This window comes from Ctenocephalides felis, unplaced genomic scaffold (genome assembly GCF_003426905.1).
Source record: "Ctenocephalides felis isolate EL2017-DRISC unplaced genomic scaffold, ASM342690v1 CF-g0.4_SCAFFOLD_03571, whole genome shotgun sequence".
Classification (NCBI taxonomy): Eukaryota; Metazoa; Arthropoda; class Insecta; order Siphonaptera; family Pulicidae; genus Ctenocephalides; species Ctenocephalides felis.
Window position 1 is genome coordinate 56,815,966 of NW_020539725.1, and position 20,481 is coordinate 56,836,446.

Below are 20,481 nucleotides of genomic sequence, written 5' to 3' on the forward strand. Positions count from 1 at the left end.
AATTGATTTTATACAAAAAATAATATACAAAAGTGGTGACGAATGAATGTTATGTTATATTATTAGTATAGTATTAGTAATTTTATAATATTATATTATATTTTATGTCATGCTTGCTTGTAAAACTTTGTATAGTAAATTTAGAATTTAGTTGTGATATAAATTAAACCTATTGTGTGAATTCTAATCATAAGTGAATATATTTACGAATAATGAACAATTATTTTACTATATTGCATTTATGTTACTTATAACGATGTTGGCAATTATTTTGTACAAATATGATTTACATTAATTAAATCGTTTCACATTTGATTTTAAATTCAGCAATGGCAGTATAGTAGAAATTTTATTTGTAATTGAATTATTGTATTTTTATATAATTTTAATAAATTTATTTAATAAATTGTTTGTGTTAATTAAATAAGTTTTATATAACAAAAAATGTATTTCAATGGATTCAAAGAATCCATTCAATTGAGTCAATACACAAAACTTTGCCACTTCCACTTGATCATTTTTCGTTGCCACAAATTACTGGTTGATAAAAGAATTATTAATCAATCAAAAAATATGCACGAGCAATCTATTACTCCAAATGCTAAAGTATTATTAAAATTCACTACCTTTTATAAGTGTTAATTTAATATATTAATTCAACACGAAAAATACATAATTTATATATTTATTTTAAAAAATTAGTTGTTTTTACATTATAAGCAATCTTATATAAAATATTAAAACATAAATGCAACTTCTGTATAAGACAAGTGAACAAAAAGATCTGCTTTGTATTCTCGTTCATAATAACACTTGCACAAAGCTATTTTAAAAATTCTAAGAAAATATATTTTTACAAAATTTTAAAACACAATTTTATATGTCTAAAACTATTGAACACTTATCATTAAGTATTTTATGTATTAAAACGTTTATGGCTGCTTACTATTTCACCGGAACAAACTGTATCAAACGCTTTATTCTTCGTAATAAGCTTTCTATAAAGCAAATATCAGCAGGAGGAAGATCCTATAATAAATGTTTTGTGAATAACAATTTATTGGTTTTATCTAATTTGCCAACAAATCATTTAAATTTATTAAAAAATACTTACCAAGCTTATTGTAATTAAATAATCAAAACTCTTAAATATATCAACACCTATTGTAAAATATATCTGGGGGTAAAACAAACAAACTTTTAAAATTTTGAACAAATGGATTTGTTAAAATCACTGCCAAATTAGGCAAATAACGAATAGTCGTAGTCGTTTTAAATTTCATTTGTTTATATAGTGTCTAAACACAGAAGGACCCTAGCTCAATTTTTCCAAATTGATAGCAACAAAGATAACAGATATTTTTATCCGCAATATTGTTTACAAAATACGTTTTTTACGATTGTTTATAACGGAAATCAATTTTTAAAGCATGCCAATAAAGTTTTTTTTAACTAACCTGTGTTGTCGTTAGCAAATCTTTGCAAAATTTTTCATTCAAAACTCCCACTAAACCTTGGCTGAGTTGACTGACTTCTTTATTTGTAATATTCCATGATACTTCACCTGCGGATGGTATTGTGTCTGCAAAAAAATAAAAGAAACATTGTAATAATACAGCTTTAAAGATAAATTCTACAAAATTCATATAAATATTATAATACTAATAACAAATATGATTTAATGCAATGCATATTAAATAAAGAAAACTAGAGAAAGTCTTATTTTAATAACAAATAAATGTTGAATACTAACTGTTTATAAAAGTTGGATAATTATTGGGAATTGATCTCAACATGTAGTAGTCCAAATGAGCCCATATTAAGTAGAGACAATTCTCTATTAAAAATGTAATTTGAGATAATTCTTGCTGCTTCAATGTCACCTGGGTGGTCAATACTTCCAAAGCTATCTCCCGCCCTTGTGCTACAGCTACCATTTCTGAACGATCAGGTAAATATTCAGATAATTCTAAAATATAAATGAAATTGTTATATAAAGCAGTTTTATTACACGAATAAATTTCATGTTGATAACAATTGAGATGATCACATAAAGCTACCTGCAGTACTCATATCTGGAACATTCTTCAACTGTTTCATAAGATATTTCAAAGCATTCTGTTCTTTTAAAAAATATTGAATACTGTATGACAATTGCTTGATCAGAATTCCAATATTTGGACCTTGCTCCAAGTTTCCATAGCCTCCTGACTTTTCTGAACCCGAAGAAATATTATCATAGAGACAAGGTAAAAACAATACACCAACCGAATGGTGATCTACACTGTTATTTGCTATCACATTCCTAGAATACAAACATAGATTGCATGCTATTTCAACGATTTTTATTAATCTGTTTGCTTTAATTTCGTTATTTTTCTCTTCGATAATGGAATTATATACATCTACAACTTTCTTGTTCGGAGGCATGTTTCTCATCAAAGCATCAGACAGAACAAATCTTGGCAAAAGTGTTAGCATAATTCGCTGCAATCGGAATAATTGAACAGATTGTTCCTGACTTGCTTGTTTTATTTCTAAATTGGCACTTCGAGCTATAACACTTGTGAGGTGAGCAAGTTCGTTCAAGTATCCTAGTTCCATAAATGGATTTCCTGCACGCAAAATGATTTCAACAGTATCAAAGTGACTGAATATAAAATTGTGCACTTGCAATATTACTGAATTATTATCAGTATTTAAAGTAGTTAATATTGTGTTGCACAAATTCAGAGCTGGAAACAAAATTTGCTGAAACCTATGTGATAAGGAAGGTATAAAAGATGCTGCAGACTCATTATTGCTAAGTGTTTGTGGTTCAGGTCTTAAATCAAATATTCTCATAGTAGAAAGACAAGCTAAGGCGTTCTGCTCTAGTAAAAGTTCAGCACCAATGTGTGTTGACGCGATTCTTCCCAATAAAGCCATTTTTGATTCATACAAATATAAAGGCTTCATATTAGTAGGTTTAATTTGTAGTGTTTGGATCAAATCATTATCACTTTCAATTAAACTATCAATCATATGTTTTAAGTAGCCTTTTCTCGATAAATATGATATACACATTGAGTGAGCATTGAGATCGATCAATGTGTTTAGGCAACATAAAGCTAGCATTCTGCTTATATCATGACCATTTGTTAAATCATGACATAAAATATTTATAAAACGATCTCCATTGTTTGAGATAACGTTTACTGCCATTTCTTTTAATGTTGATTCTTCAGATGATACTATGTCCACTCTAGAACTATCCAATCTTCCAACATAACCAGTGTCGTGGGTTTCCACATCAATTTTACTATTAGCATGCTGTGACTTTATCAAATGAATAACATTTAAGAATGCACCATATAAGTTAATTCTTAACTTTTGTAAATCTATTCCAGACACAGTCATCCACTGAAGTATGTGTTCTAAAATATATTTTATACTCAAAGTATTTGTAGTGATATTTGTATCAGTAGCAACTGATGATTCAAAATCTTTTCTCAAAATTTTTTGCTTATGTTTTAAAATATAACAATGCCTTAAATTTATCAAGAGCATCAACAAACAGGTTGACGATACATTTGAGAGGTCTTTCAAAACTGAGCCTTTAACAGATTTTTTCAATATAATTTGTGCAATCTCCAATAAAAGGACCTGCCTGACATCATTATTCAGAGCATCAGGAGGAGCAACAGAAAATACAATTTCTGTCATTTGTCGCCAAGAATCCATGTAATTCACAGTTGCAGCACATAAAAGTTTGTGATTATTGTACTGTATGGCATATTTTAATACTTGCTCGATTTCTTGAATAATTAACTGCCTTTGTCCTATAACTGTTGTGCTTTGTATAGTTGATAACTCATTCATCAAAGTTCTGTGTAACAATTTGATATTAACTAGTTTTGGAGACCCTGGCATAGACACAGAACAATTTTTAAAAATTACTTCAAGCATTGATATATCAAAGAATTCCCATTGTGGTGAATGTAATTCAGACAAATTAAAATTTAGATGATTCAATAGGTCAGTTAATAAATGTTGCGTTTTATCGTTAGGAGTAACTGACTGATTAAAAGTGCAATAGTGACTTAATTCTGTCAACGGAGTATTTTGTGCCTCCTTATTTGCTTCTGTTGATAGTCCAAGCAAAACCTTTGAAATATTTGCAAACTGTGAACTATGATGATTCTTGGCAGTAATTTTCAATTCAATTGCAGCAGTTTTCATTAGCCATGACATCTGATTTAAAGCTGCTGAAACATCATTGTCCTCGAAAGGTAATGCTGACAAATGTCGGCTTAAAAAGTCACTACAAGATCTTAAAAATCTTAAGACTGGTTCTGATGTTTTCAAGTTTGCACAGAGCATGTACAGCATTTGATAAGCTGCTTTCAATAAACTTCCAGTAGGGCGATTGCATTTGCTTTTATCAATTCCGGAGTCTAATAAAAATATAAGTGAATGCAAACAAGTTCTAGGAAAACCTAACATACCAGCTTGTTGAAAAGATGTTTTTTCTATATTCTTTGATATATCAAAACCAAGCAAATAATGAGCTAAATTTGGTGGTGCATGATTCAGACATTGTTGCAACAATTTCAAAATAGCTTCCTTAGTATCATTGATGATTGCAGAATCTGCATCATCTTCACCTGTATAATCATCATTTTCTAAACACTCCACAAAACCGTGACGTATATCTGTTTTAATACTGGGAGATTGAGTGAAAACACTTAATAATTGCATATTGGAAGAAGGCACTGTAGTAATCCATAGTAAAATCTTCACAGCAGAATATGAATGTTTTGGTAACCAATTGTATGTAGTGTATTTAGCAATATTCAACATATGATCAGGTTTTCCGGTTCTAGGATTAATATCAAGCAGTAATTTACTGGCATGAGTCAATAGCAATGAGCTACCAGTAGATGATAATAAAGCAAAGAAACTTGCTTGTAAATCCAGAGTTCTATTAATTAAATTTAAACAACTAAGTACAGTGTTCTCCAAATGTGTTTTTCCCGGAAAAGGATGATAAGCATCCAAAATTTGACATGATTCATCTAATATATATAACAGGATTCGTAAAAACTCAGACTTTGTATTCATTTGAATCATAATGTGAAAACCTGGTGGTGGATTAGATGTTTGTGGTTTTCCTGATATTGGAAAATCTTCTGCTTGTGGCTCATATTGATCAAGATATCTTTCTAAAAGCATCATGCATTCTTCAGCAATCTGGAAGCCAATTATACAAAAAAAAATAGTTGAAAAATCATGATAAGCATCCAAATTTTTAAACCATTCTCTATCAACCTTATTATAAATAAAAAATTATATGTGCCAAAAAATACTAATTCATATCATTACATACCTGCCATTTCTCTTCAGGAACCTTATAAGGTCTAGAATTAAACTTCAAAAACACTGACTCAACAATAAAGCTCAAATATGGGTCAAATCCTGGAATTCTGGTTCCTGCACCTAAATTCTTGGGAATGCCGCTCCCAGAGATTATCAGAAGAAGATGAAGAAAAGCTCTTGTTAAAGGGTATTGTTCATCACGTGATTCAATCTCATCTAGCTCAGTTTGAATACCACGAGGCTTATAGCTGGATGTTGATTGAATTGTTGTCAGAATTTGAGCATTTTCTATGTGACCCCAAAGTTGTACAGAAGTCTGTGGTGATTTTCCTAAATAAGCTAAAGTACGTAATAATTCAGCTTTGAAATAAACAGGAACGGAGCAAGTTACTAGTCCTGAAAATTAATACATTGTTAGAAATATAATGAATAAGTTAGTTATAGAATAATTTGATCATTGTCACGAAATGTAATAAAATGCCTACCTAACAAAATTTGCATAGGTGACCAAGCTGGATGTTCGCAGAGTGCAGTTCGAGCCATATCATCATGTTTAGCAACATTTTGCATCAATTTCAAAACAGACATTAAGGCTGTGATTTCACGAGGCTGAATACCACTAATCAAACGACCGGATCGCTGCATATATGCCATATCAGAACGAGGCACTTGTATTTGACGTAAATTGCTATAAATAAACAGACAAAAAAATATAATCACATTTCGTATAATATTTGACGAAATTATTTATTTTGTACCTATAATAACGATGCAATGAGCTGAAAAAATGGTCCCAAGAAACAGACATTCCGCTACCTTGATTATTCATTTTGAGCAAATTAAATGCTTGTCTTGCAGCCACTGGACAATTTGCTAAAGATGTTATCATATCTAAATATGATTGAAGCAAACTGCTTGGGATCAAATCACCAGCTAATCGAACAAATTTGAAAAGTGCAACAGTGTGTCCATTAATCCTAAAAACAATATTTTTATGTACACATTTTCATAACTAAAAATAAAATACCTATTAAATGATATAAAAAATTATTGGGCGGTATCTTATTAACAAAAATCTATCTATGTTTAAAAGGCTATTTATTCACCTTGCACTGTAATTCATTGTATTATCTAATGGACCCCAATACTCAACACACAAATCTAATCCCAAAGAATTATCTTTGTACAATTTTGCAATAGACAACAAAAACATTTCAAAATCATAGGATAAATGCTGCGGAGGTTCTAATCCTTCTTGGGTGTACATATCAATAGTTCTAGAAGTTTCATCAGCCTTTGCTCTTAACTCCATTATTTTAGAATACTTCAATTCAATAAAGTCAGTTAGTAAGTTATGCATTCTTCTATAGAAAAATTCTTGTTTATAGATTGATTTATTTTCTAAAAGTATATTATGCATGAAATCAAATACTTTCATTTCTATTGATGTACTTATTAATTGATCATCTTGATCTAAGAGTCCAGGGGGATGCAATGAGTTTGGAGATAAGCGTAAAGCAGATAATGCCAAACCAAAAGAATATAAGGCTAAAGCTCGTAATCCTTCACATTCCCATTTTGTATTGAGAAGATTTTCTAAGATATCAGCTATAAAGCCACTTTCAGAAACAATAGGCAATGATTCAACTAATTCTTCTCCATCCTCTCTGTTATGCAAAACACTTAAATCCAGGGCATATAATAAAGCCATCATTAAATTCAAAGTAACATCATCCAAAGAACTCGTCTCTTCTATTTTGACATTTTTAAGATAGTTGATTAATTCTAAAGTTGTTTCTTTAGGCAATCCAGTTTGTGCAGACCAACTATATAAAATGCCAGCTAAATTGACTCTGGTATCTTCAAACAAATCCAGAATTTGTTTATGATGTTTTGGAGGCCCTATTCCTCTATTTTTTTGTAATAGCTCAAGTTCTTTTGAAATATCGAGACTAGTTAATAAATTAATTATTTTATTTAATAGTCCAGAGTTTACTAATTGATCAGTATAGATTGTTACTGTTTCTGTAAGAGTGTCTGGACACTGAGTACACCAGGAAACACCTTTCCTCGATTGAACTAAGATTCGGAGAGCAGAAACAATCGCCTTGCGTCCATCATAGTATAGAAGAATTGCTACCAAACCTCGTGGTAAACCTATAAAAAATTAAAAAGAGTATAAAGTTAAATGCTTCAAAACCCTATTTTATTACTATTTTATCAAATAAATGGCAAGTGTATTTGCCAATTAGTATGTTTACCAGGATGATATGGCATTTGTCGCTGTGCTGTACATAACAATTGCAATGATATGTATTCATTGAGATCATACATATCTGATATAATAATAGCTTCATCAATAAGTTCTTTTGATAATATTGTATGACCCACTCCAGGTAATATAATTCCTGTGGTGACAGCGGCACACAATTCATCTCTGCAGGCTGCTGACTTGGGCTATAATATAATAAAAAATAATAACTTTTAGCCCATAAATGAAATTCAATATATATTGTTCCTCGTACAGGATTATCTAGTAATGAAACAAACTGTTGTCTGTGCTTCCTCAAGATAGTTTCAAGCTCGGTATTAGGCCCTTCAGTAAAATTTGTTAAGTGTTGTTCAATAATTGAACAAAGCTCTTTGTGGGATGTCCACATATCATCGTTCACAGCTAAAAAATTGTAGAAAATAGTAGTAGTATTAGTAGAATAGATAAATATTTATATTTGCACTACAACAGAAGTTGATAACAATACCTTCAGACATTTTTAACATATACAATTAAACAAGGGTTAATAAATATTTAATATTACATCAAATAATGCACTGAGAATGAAATTTTTGCCTCCATAACCTAAACAACGGTCAGAAATCTCAGAAGCATACAAAACATTTCAAATGAAGTAACCACATTAGTAAAATGACAACTAGCGCCATTGTGAATATCTGTGGGTTAGCTAAGGCTCTTAGCACACTGTTGGTAACAGCCATTTCCTTTTCTATGATAAGCCATAGCCATAGATAAAAAAGCATAAACGGTAACAGCCATAGGTAATATCCTAACGCAGATTTGCTACGTTATCATACTATTCCATTTCTTTTCAATATATTGAGTCCCATCACCGTGTTTTAAATAAATTAAACTCGAACGGAAATCACCAGGAACAATAAAACTTTTCGTTATCATTTTGCACAGAACCAAACGTTCGTGTGTGTTACGGCACTCAGACAGAAACCAAAGATGGTTTTGTCAAGAGTGCTGACAAACACTAGAGACACCTTCTAATGACAACGTTTCGAAATCATTCATTTATTTGACATTTGGGTTATCGTGCGGGTCGTATGTAATTTTTCATTCGCTGGGGATTGCACGTTAATATAAAAGGACATGATTTGTATAAAATAATTCTTAGATTATTAATACTTATTAAATTAAAATATCACTATGAGTCAACCTGAACAAACGACAACTGATGAAAATGCCCCGGCGGTCGCTGAGGGCGAACCTTCGGTAAAATAATGACATGCTTAATTAAAATGAATAAGTTTTAAATAAATATACCTTGCCAGGTTTAAAACCAGTATGCTTTTTTAGATGTTATTTCAATTTCATTAAAATATAAAATATGAAATTCATTTTTAACAATATAAGTACAAAAAAATTCTGTATGACTTGGCAAAATTACATTTTTGATATCTCAATAGACAAATTTATAATATTTTATTTCAATTCTTGATTTGTTTTGTTCACTTTTCAGTTTGATGATCAAGTTCGTACTCAGAGAGAAAGAATGCAACCAACCAAAATGGAATCTTTCATGGCTATGATGAAGTCATTTTTGCTAAGAGCATTATTTATTTATTTTATAACATCATTTTTACGCCGATCTTCACAGCCTGCAGACACAAGTACAGAATCAGCTGGTGCTGGTGCTGGTGCAGATCCATCATTACGGAGGGCAGCTGAAAATGCATTTTTAAATGGAACCTATTTTGACCTACATGTTTACTTATCAGAGAGTGATATTCAAGACTTCACACAATATGATTTATTGTGGAAACAGCAAAGTTTGGTTTATGGTGATTGGTACTCCGGTGAAAATTTTGATGGAACATATAGTTCAAATATACAGATAAAAACTACAAAGAACATGAGAAATAATGGTTCATTTTACTTGCATGTATATGTTACTTATAAAGACATATCACCTGATCCAAGTAAAGGAAATGGGTATAATACCAACATGGGCTATACTGTACATCGCCTAAACAAATATAAAAAATTAAGGTATGTTCAAACACACAACTTGTTAACAGGCGAATCAGAAAAGTCTGAAGAAGAACTAGAAAAATCTAAATACATGAAGGAAGAAATTTTGTCACATTGGCATCCAAATTTAACAATAAATTTAGTTACTGACCATACCAAATGGGTTCGGGGATCTGTTCCTTCACCTTTAGATGAACATATTCACTTTTTACCGGGCAACCGATATGCTCCTGTGCTTTTTGTGAATGACTTCTGGAACATGATCAGAGATTATAAACCAATAAATAGTACAACTGATGAATTAGAATTACATCTGACCTATCAGCCTCTGTCGATGATCAAATGGCAAATGTATTCAGCACAGACAATGAGATCAAAGTGGTCAGGAAATATATTTAGTACAGATGAAAATGAAGAGGATCAAGATTCTTTGAAGGAAGCACTTCTGGATACAAATCCTTATTTATTAGGTCTAACAGTAGTAATTTCAATTCTACATAGTGTTTTTGAATTATTAGCTTTTAAAAATGATATACAATTTTGGAATAATCGAAAATCTTTAGAAGGATTATCTGTACGATCTGTATTTTTCAATGTATTCCAATCAGTTATAGTTCTTTTGTATGTTCTGGATAATGAAACAAATGCTATGATAAAAATAAGCTGTTTTCTAGGACTAGCAATAGAAATCTGGAAAATACAGAAAGTCGTAGATATAAGTATAAATAGGGATCATAAAATCCTTGGATTTCTACCAAAAATTAAATTTACTGATAAGGGATCATATATCGAGTCAAGTACAAGACAATATGACCAATTAGCATTCCGATATCTTTCATGGTTGTGTTTCCCATTACTTGTTGGTTATGGAGTATATTCATTATTGTACCAAGAGCATAAAGGATGGTATTCGTTCACATTAAATATGTTATATGGTTTCTTATTGACATTTGGATTTATAATGATGACACCACAATTATTCATTAATTACAAAATGAAGAGTGTTGCACACCTTCCATGGAGAATGATGTCATATAAATTTTTAAATACTTTTATTGATGATATTTTTGCTTTTGTGATCAAAATGCCAACAATGTACAGGCTGGGATGCTTCCGAGATGGTGAGTACAATTACAAAACCTTTAATACAATGGATAAAAGTATTTTATCAGATGTGTTATATATTGTATTCATGATCAAATTTTTCATTTCATTAAATTAATGTTTATTTCTAAATTTTCCAGATATTGTATTCTTCATTTTCCTGTATCAACGTTGGATATATAAGGTTGATAAATCAAGAATCAATGAGTTTGGTTTTTCTGCCGATATGGAAAACGAAGCAAAGAACAAACAGAATGGAACATTAGCTATTAATGAAAGTCAGGAATCTTCTTCGAATGAAAATAAAACAGAAGCACAAAAGAAAGATGACTAATAAAACATCTTTTATAGTGAATTAATGCCAATTTCCATATTTTCATTGTATTTATTAAAATATTCATATTCTTTTAGTCCCAAAACGTTTCAAATGAATTTATTTGAAGATATATTCTTTATATTCAAATTCCTGATAAACATAAACCAAATGAAAATGTTATTGTATATGATGTTTATGTTGTAGAAATGTGATCATCATTGTTATTAATATGTCAGTAAGCTATTTAAATAAATTGTAGTAAACATACCTGATGTTTTAATGTAATTCTGATATATTGTGATCATTCCATAATATATAATAAAAAAATATATTCACACTTATAAACATTACTTCAAAATCAAAAAACTTTTCTTTTTTTTCTTTTTTTTTCCTTTTGATTTTGCTAAATTTTCTTCTTTATAAGCAAACATGCTTGGTAAAATACCTAGTCTCTTGTGTTCCTATAATCAAATTCAATAATATGTATATTGATATGTTGTTTCAAAGTAAATAAGCACAAAGGGAAAACTAAATGGTTTAAACTTACCGGAGTAATGATAAATGGATCAATTGGATTCCACATGGATTCCTCCAGAGAAACTTTATCCAAGGTAACATTTTCATATAATTGACGTAAATCCAGCTGCGTATTGCTGGAGTCACAACTGAAAAATCAATAACAATCATTAAAAAAATCTGCAACTAAAATCATTAAGAAGAAAGCAACCCAATCTAAGAAATATGTACATGCACAATAATAAAATGATTCCAATAAGTATCTCATAAAAGTGTCAAATATAATATTGTTTAAAAATAAAAACCAAAAATAAAAAATGATATATATATATGTAATAATTTTACCTATTATCTGCCATGTATAATTTTGCAGCTTCTGCCATCTTCACATCGTGCTTCAAAATATAGGAGCCAGGTAACAAAGAAGAGTGCATGATATTTAAGAGCCGAAAAAGACGATTTAGATTTTTTTTTGGATTATGTTTGTGTAATCGTAAGACTTCATTTGTTACTCCATTTAAATCAAGCATTTCATGCATTGAAATCCGGGAAGAATCATGATACATTCGAACTGTAATAAAATATTTAGTATTCAGTAATTTTTCAAGTGTAAAAGTACAATAATTAAAATTTTTTATTGATTAATATAAGTAGACTCTTATGTTTATTTGCATAATATCACAAAGAAGTCTATAATTATTTCCATTTGAAATTATTACCTCTAAGTAAAGTTGTATCAGGTTGGAAAAACAAAGAACACCACTGTCTGATGCTCTCACTAAGACTACAGCATTCAGCTCCAAATTCTGTTTGATATTCCAACTTTGGCATCAATATTACTTCTTTTTCAACTTCACCAATTTTCTAGAAATACATATAAAGACATTACAAATATCCAACTAAAACTAGAACTAAATCCTACTCACCACTTTACCGTGTGATTTAGTTCGTATTAGAAGCTTTAATTCTTTACTACTATTTTTTTGTAACAAAGATGTTTCAGCATCAGACTTCTCAATTAACTTCCACATTCTGTAAGTTGTAAGAGGATCAGATATCTCTTTATATTCAACATCTTCTCCTGTAGAAAGTCTACGTTTTTTGTTTTCTACATTTTCAGTATCTGCAAAGTTGTTACTGCTAATACTAATAGTCTCATTTTTTATTAAGTTTCCTGGTAAATCATTACAATATTCTTGCATATTTTTCATTTCCAATGCTGCACTTTTTATACTTGACTTATTACAACTTTCAGATTCACTGACATTATTTTCTTTATTCTTATAACGAGTTGATGGGGATCTAGAACGTCTACTACTTATAGATGTGTAACTTGTGTTTCCTGGGGAATCTATTGATAAAGATTCTGATGATGCATTTGCACTTCTGGATTTTGTCATGCTCCTGGTAACTCTTTTATTAGAAAATGTATTACATGCTTCAGTATCAGTACTATCATAAGCTTCATCAATTAATAGATCATCAGAATCTGAATCACTGTTATCATCACTACCATCTTGATTTTTAAGTGAAGAAATATTGTTATTAGGTGTCCTTAACTTGATTTCATGATCATTACATTTATTATCTTCACTTTTGACAATGTTTAGGTCAATTTCTTTATTATTGATGCACTCTTGATTTTCAACAGTAATTATTTTTTTATTCATAATGCCATTTTCTGTATTTTCAGTGCAAACCCCTACATCGTCAGTAATATTGCATGGACTTTTAGGGCAATATGTGACATCAACATTTAAACTTTTACTGCTATTGTCAACATCTTTTGCATGTTCCTGTGGCTCTTTTTTTATATTATCTTGATCTTTTTCTGAGTGATCTTCATGAGTATCTTGAACTGAATGAATATTAATTTTAGAATCAGAAGTGTTGTACAGTGGTTTTATGCAAGAATCACTACAACTTTCATCCTCACTTTTTATTAATTCAGTTTTCACTTTCCTTTCATAGGCAGCTCTAATAAAATAAAAATTTATTATCATACTAGAAAAATGTTTGTAACAGCTTAAATTAAATTTACCTTCTTTGCAATTTTTCAAAACCAAATATAGTACTAGTTTTTAATGATATTTTATTAGCCCATTGATTTTGTTGATGAATTGAATACCTGAGTGAAGGTAAAGGCTTTTCCACAAAGACCACTTTTTGTTTCTTGTAATCTAAAACAGCAATTATAATAACAAATTTATATTCACAGATTAACTCAAGGGTATAACTAGTACAAAATATTATTATGACTAGATTTAATAAAATAATTAATGAAATAAATACTATTTAATTTGATAGCAGACTATCAGTAAATGCTGTACTGACTGTACTAAATATCTAAAATTTATATAAAAAACTAGTGGAGCGCATGGCTTCGTGCTTTAAAGCAAATTGCTGGAACTTCCCGTACCGTAATTAAACATTCGAGAAATGAAAATAATCAATAATCGTTTTGAATAATTTCAAATAGATTATTTACTATAAATGCTTGCTGTAAACTTATAAGTGCTTTTTAAATTGTATGTTTATAAGAAATTTGTTCTTTTTTTTTTATTTTAATTTTTTTTGATAATTTTGTTAGAAGTTTATATTTTTTTTAAAAAAAACGTTTTTTTTTAATTTTTTGAAAATATTCGATTTTTTTGAAAATTTCGGAATATTAACAAATTTTTGTAAGAATTTTTTTCTTTTAAATTCTGATATTTTTTGAAATTTTCCAATAAGAACAGAGGTCAACAGCATAAAGCATTTTCGTTATGTATAGAGTTAAATAACACAATATGTAAATTAATAAAAGTAATAAAAGTAATAAAACACCTTACCAACATCGAACTCCTTAATAACTATTGGTATGATCCATTCCCTGCAATATTTTGGTGGATGATTATCTAATAAACATTTTAAACCACTTGATGATATCACAATATTAGCATTGTATTTTATTGCCATATCGATACAGACTTCATCTTCACTCACTAAAATTTTTGAGAAAAAAAAAATCTTAAATTTCGCATTCAATTTAAAATAATGAAATAACAGAGATGACATATTTCTAAAACAATACCTGATACTTTTGTCTTGTCATTTCTACTTTTTATTGCTTTTGATTCCAAGGTGTTGCAATCATTTATACATTTAGAACAAGAATTAAATTCATTAATATCTAAAAGCATCGACTTTCCATATTGATGGACTATATTTTCTGGAAAAATATCAATACAAGTTTTCTGTTGACTTTTTAAATTATTTTCTAGGGGAAGCATAGTCATGACCTTATAATTTTTGGGATAATTAGAAACACGATTTTGTTGCCATCTAAAATTTAGTTATCTAATTTAGAAAGCAAATATAAATTGTTTCAAATAGAAAAGTTCATAAAATTACCTCCAATAAAGTTTAATAAAATTCTTCAAATCAGGCTGAATATAAATCAATCTTTCTTTGTTTTTCCTGTTCCATATATTTTCAACATATTGTGAAAATTTTGAATACTCAGAAAATCGTTTCTTCTCTGAGTTCTGCAGTTAAAACATAACAATTAATAATGGTCAGTTTAATTAATAATAAAAATAACATAATTTGTACTGAGCAAAGATTGTCTTGTTCAGTTATAAATAATAATCTTATACCCAACAGTACCATAAATACTGAAACATCTGTTTCTTCCTCCAAAGTTGGTTTACAGCCAGATGTAATGATTTCGAGTCCTCTCAAACATTGCTCATGTTCTGCTTTTTCCAATAATGATTGTTGAACACGCACAAGTGCAAATTTTCTATATTTTTGTTTATATGTATAAGTATAGCTATTATTTTCTAAAAATTTGCTTCTTAATAAATCCAAATCAGATGAATCGCACTCTGATTGATTAAGGAAACATTCAGGAGGTAGAAATTCATCATATGAGAGTTTGTAATGTGCAGAGGTTTGCAATACTTCATCTGTTATTTTGATGTTATTGAAATGCAGGCCGTAAGGTCTGAAAAGATTCCGCAGATTAATAAAAATAACTATATAATTAATTTGCTATTTAAGAAAGTTATACTAAATTAAATTCTATAATTAAGCATGGGTATGAATGTGGTAGAAAACATCAAGGAAAAACACAAATATATGTTAGTACATTAACTTTCCTTATAAATTTGTGGACAGTGATTATCGACATACAGTAAATTGATTCACATAAAAAAATAGTTAACAGCATTTTTCCATTTACTTAATATTAAAAAAAAAATACAATTCTAAATGATATAGCAACATATATAGAAGAAATAAGCTAAAACAACTTAAAATTATTATTGAAGAAGATTAGTTAATGCAATTTGTTAACTGAACAATTATCAAACAACGTGGTACTAAATACTTGAATATATAATGAATAATTTCATCAAAATTAAATATTAACTTACATTTGAACAAAAGAAAAGTCTGAGAAAATATCCCTGGGATCTGTGGTTTTATTTTTCTTTTTCATTTCTCTCTTCATAATTTTCTTTTTTTTCTTCTTTTTCAAATCTTTTTCTGCTTCATCCATTATTTACAAATACTATTTATTATTTTTCGTGATTTAATTCAAATATATATTTTTATTTTAAACGCTCTGATTCACTCTGATTATTGTGTAATTAATTTTATTACATTATATCATTTTTGTATTCACTATGTTATGAATCAAATGCACATAACCTAAAATTCTTGATAAATACAATACAAGACACATTAGCTAAATTGACAGCTACACAACGATTTGCCGTTTTCGCAAAGTTTTGCCGTTATTTTCAAATTTGACAAAAACCAAGAAATTTCCCGAATTTTCTATTTATTGCTAAATAATGAAATATCAAATTCAAAGTCGTTTTATTCAAAACTTTCATATCGGACTGTATATAACTGTTTTCATGGAAATGTAGTAAATTTTATCTAGTTCATTCTATCTAACTGACAAAAATCAAAAAAATGTCCCAAAATTTTCTATTTATTGCTAAATAATGAAATATCAAATCCACAGAAATGTAGTAAATTTTATCTAGTTTCACCCAATCTAACTGAAAAGGGGTGTTTTCATATTAAACTTGGAGTAATTTGACAAAATTTATTGCTAGAAGTCTCCCACCAATATTTTTTCATAAATAATAAAACCATAATTTAAGTAATTTAAAACAAATTTATTTTAAAAATGTTTTGCTACGACATTCTAATATAATGAATTACTCAATAATTTTGTGTTTTATTCTACACAATCTACAATTTATAATTAATGGTATTTCAAGAGTTTTCAACTAAAACCTTCCATGTTACAAAAAAGGTAAAACATTGACAATTATAAAATCAACAACCGTGAACAACAGTCCTGATTATTCATAACATATCAATATAGGTAGATACAAAAGTCGTGTAAGAGAGTAGGTAATATAAATTTTTAGCATTAAGCATATTTCAACATATTATATATACAATTAAAGAAACACTGGGCTTCCTGATATCCATCTGATATAATAATGGCAGGATAACTAAATATAAAAAAATTTAAATCCTTTTTTAAATTAGCTAATTAGTACTTGTAAAATATAGCAACCGCCTTGAGATCCATGCGTTCCTCCTTGTTTACTCATTCAATTTTGTATATTATAATAAACAGAGGAAAAAAATGCATGAAACTTTGACAATAATATTCAAACTAAACTCTGATAATATTATAACTAGATTTTCTTGTACTTAATATCTAATTTCTAAATTTGTATGTACTTTGTAGTTTGGGTTATAACACACATTTATGTACATGAAACTTTATAAAATTAAAGTGATAATCAAAATTATATTAATGAGTACTCTTTAGCGTACGACCTGATCTATATTGCAATTTTAAGCTTAATTAGTTTTTGTAGTCATACTTATAAATATATATAAAATTGTTAAATTTTGTAATATTCATATAATACATATGTTTTTTTTAGTTTTATAATTTGAGTGAAAACAGTCATTTCCAAAACTATATTCTTTTTTGATATTTATATCATTTTTATGACAATATTCTTGCATATCACATAAATAAAAGAAACAGAATAATATACCAGATGTTATGATAAAATGTAATGATTTCTGTCTCTGTGCTTTGATATAACATTATAATATTCCCATTCTTTCGTTGCAGATACATCAAGCACACATTCGTTATTCATTCCTACATATAGTTTATTAATAAAATTTAAGTTAATGTTAGAAATTCTATTAGTCACTGGTCTTAATTCATGAGATAAAAAATAATATTCAAGTTAATCTCAACATTAATACTAGCTTATTTTCCTGTTCTGACCTTAACACAACGCGACTTCAAGCTCCTTCGTGATTTCTTTGCTAAAGCACCTTCTCCCAGAGAGCCAGCGGACGCCTCTTCGATTTTTCTTTTAGAAGCCTTGGGTGAATTTGTAACGACAGCATCAGTGGCTTTGCTACTACTGGAAATTGAACAGTCAATATCTTGGTCTTCAACTTTAGCTTCAACCGATTTCAATGTTTTTGTTTCTGCAGCACTACTTGGCAAATGTTCTATTGTATTTAAAATCACCTCCTTCTGTTTATCTTCCTCTAAATTTTCTTCTGGCAATTTAGAGGTGTTTTCAAACACTGAATCATTAGAATCACGACTGAAATCTAAACCTACATCCTCAGGCTTTACACCTTGGTTTACAAGAGCTTTCAACTCATCCGAGTTCAATAATACATTTGTTCCACAGGTTTTACAGAATGGTGGATTAGCCGGGCTATTCGATTTCCAATATTGAAGTTCAGTTTTGCATTTGTTAAGCTCCTGCAGCAGAGTAGAAAATTTCCGCGACGTCTCTTCATTTTTCTTATCATTTTCATCAAGCCGTGTTGCGTATTCAAGTGTCTGTTTTTGTTGCTCAGCAAGTTGCTTTTGCTGTTCAGATATCTGACGCTGTTGTTCAGCCGTTTTTCGTTTACAGCTGCGTAACTCATTGCGCAATAGGGTTAGTTGACTGTTGTATCTACAATATTAAAAAGTAAGTATCAATTTTGGTGGTCACCGAAATTCTAAAAAAACTAGCTGTAAGTGGAATTCTGTCTTAAGGCAATTAGGGCATCGTGCCTTAAGGCAAATTGCTGGAACTTCCCGTACCAAAAATTATTATTTTTTTTAAAAACGATTAACATTTTTGAAAAAAAATTACTTCGAAAAAATAAGATTTTTAAGAAACTATAAATTTGACAAAAAATTACTTTTTTTTGAAAAAAAAAATTGAAAAAAAATTATTTAAATTTTTTTTTTTAAATCTTTTTTTTTGAACAAAAAATGTTTTCTTTATTTTGACATATGTTGGAAGATCTGAACTTTTTTTCAAAGCAATCGTACTGCTTTAAATGCATAGAGACAAAATATAAAGCGCGTAAGCGCCGCGTCGCTGTCTAACGGGTAAACATTGGTACGGAACCCATAGGAATGTAAACAAAATTCATACTTATTGTTAAAATCGCTATAAAATATCTGATAATTTGATGTGCATATGTCTAATGATCATTTTTGACCGCCAAATGGCATTTTTTTTTACTTTTTTCGTTATATCTCCGAAACCGCTAAACCTGCCCTTATAAAAATTTGATCAAATCTTGACGTATTAATGTGTCTTTAAAATTAAATCTTGAATTATTAAAATCGGACGCTCCGTTCTATTAAAAACTGAGGTACCGTTTTTGGCACTTTTTGCCCCATATCTTCGGAACGGCTAGACCTACCTCCGCCAAAAACTAATCAGCACATCTCCTTATCAATACGGATCGAATGCTTTTTAAATTATTCAAATTGCTTCATCCGTGTTCCCGAAATCGTCGACGAAAATTTGTATCCGCACACACATACATACTACGCACACACACACACACACACACATCCATTTTTTCTAAGGTATGCCAAAATATTCAGAAACCTCTGAAACGTAAAGATATATAAAAATTTTCATTTTCGATTTTTTTTGCGATTACTATAACTTACCCTACGGGAAGTTAAAAATGATGCGTAAGCAGAATAGATATTTTTATTAATTTCCCAAAATTAACACACTTTGAACGTTTTCTCATAGTTTCAAGTCATTCTGAATCAAATGAAACCAAACTTGAAAAAAGTATTTGTTCAAAAATAAGTTCAAAGTTAAAATTCATAAAAAAGCTAAATACTCAAAGTACAAAAAGAACTATAATCAAAAGTAAGTTAATTTAACCAACCTTTTCATCCCCTGTTTAATCTTGTGTATACGGTTTCTCAGCACCATATTAGTACGTGGAAGAGTACGCCTAGAACCCGAACTAGCCCTCTGATCCACCATTTCCCGCGGATCGTGGGGGTCCGGCGAACAAGGAGAACCCTGTTTTGAAGCGCACCCATCATGCGTGGTGACGAATCATGAGAATGCACAGGTGATTGCTCAGAAGACAGACAGAGATAGGAATTGCTAACTGATCCACCTGAAAAAATATATAAAATTATGAACATTTGAATAAAAATGCATTATCAACCTAAAATCTGTGAAAATGCTATGAACTCAGATACGATGTTGACAGCAGAGCAGTAATTTTCACTCCAGCGGCTTATGACTCTGTAATAAAATATGTACACACCTGTAAATGTACCTGTGAAATCCAGAAAATCTGTTCCAAAATATGCTATTTCTGGCAGGGCAGGCTCAATTCGCTCTTTAAAATACTCCATGGCCATAGTGCTCAGATCAAATAATTCATCAGTTACTTTGTAAGGACGTGCAAGCTTCTGAGTTACACGAATGTAGTGCAATATCCTGTACACCTCATCCAGAATCTGCAAAATATAAACATATATACATCCACCGAATAAAAATTATTCATTATGTATATGTTACGGTAAATGTGCACATTC

At 29.6% G+C, this 20,481-nt stretch overlaps 3 protein-coding genes across 3 annotated transcripts; 1 reads left to right on the top strand and 2 right to left on the bottom strand.

The window, feature by feature from the left end:
- Positions 1 to 802: 802 nt before the first annotated feature.
- LOC113384893 (nuclear pore complex protein Nup205) lies at positions 803 to 8,280 on the bottom strand. Its single transcript, XM_026622663.1, has 11 exons — positions 8,118 to 8,280; positions 7,884 to 8,032; positions 7,620 to 7,815; positions 6,465 to 7,515; positions 6,117 to 6,335; positions 5,844 to 6,046; positions 5,369 to 5,754; positions 2,061 to 5,232; positions 1,754 to 1,969; positions 1,458 to 1,582; positions 803 to 1,029 (listed from the first exon to the last, which is right to left on the bottom strand). The coding sequence occupies exons 1-11, from the start codon at positions 8,134 to 8,136 to the stop codon at positions 946 to 948; spliced, it is 5,820 nt and encodes a 1,939-aa protein (XP_026478448.1). The 5' UTR covers positions 8,137 to 8,280; the 3' UTR covers positions 803 to 945.
- A 366-nt stretch (positions 8,281 to 8,646) lies between these two features.
- LOC113384579 (cleft lip and palate transmembrane protein 1 homolog) lies at positions 8,647 to 11,282 on the top strand. The gene is made up of 3 exons (XM_026622316.1): positions 8,647 to 8,872; positions 9,120 to 10,752; positions 10,876 to 11,282. The coding sequence occupies exons 1-3, from the start codon at positions 8,807 to 8,809 to the stop codon at positions 11,067 to 11,069; spliced, it is 1,893 nt and encodes a 630-aa protein (XP_026478101.1). The 5' UTR covers positions 8,647 to 8,806; the 3' UTR covers positions 11,070 to 11,282.
- Positions 11,283 to 11,398: 116 nt separating this feature from the next.
- On the bottom strand, positions 11,399 to 16,249 carry LOC113386343 (little elongation complex subunit 2-like). Its single transcript, XM_026624129.1, has 12 exons — positions 15,986 to 16,249; positions 15,216 to 15,555; positions 14,961 to 15,094; positions 14,641 to 14,891; positions 14,399 to 14,551; positions 13,609 to 13,747; positions 13,504 to 13,544; positions 12,494 to 13,425; positions 12,287 to 12,431; positions 11,913 to 12,138; positions 11,599 to 11,716; positions 11,399 to 11,512 (listed from the first exon to the last, which is right to left on the bottom strand). Exons 1-12 carry the CDS (start codon positions 16,108 to 16,110, stop codon positions 11,399 to 11,401), a joined length of 2,718 nt encoding a protein of 905 aa, XP_026479914.1. The 5' UTR covers positions 16,111 to 16,249.
- Between the last annotated feature and the right edge of the window lie 4,232 nt (positions 16,250 to 20,481).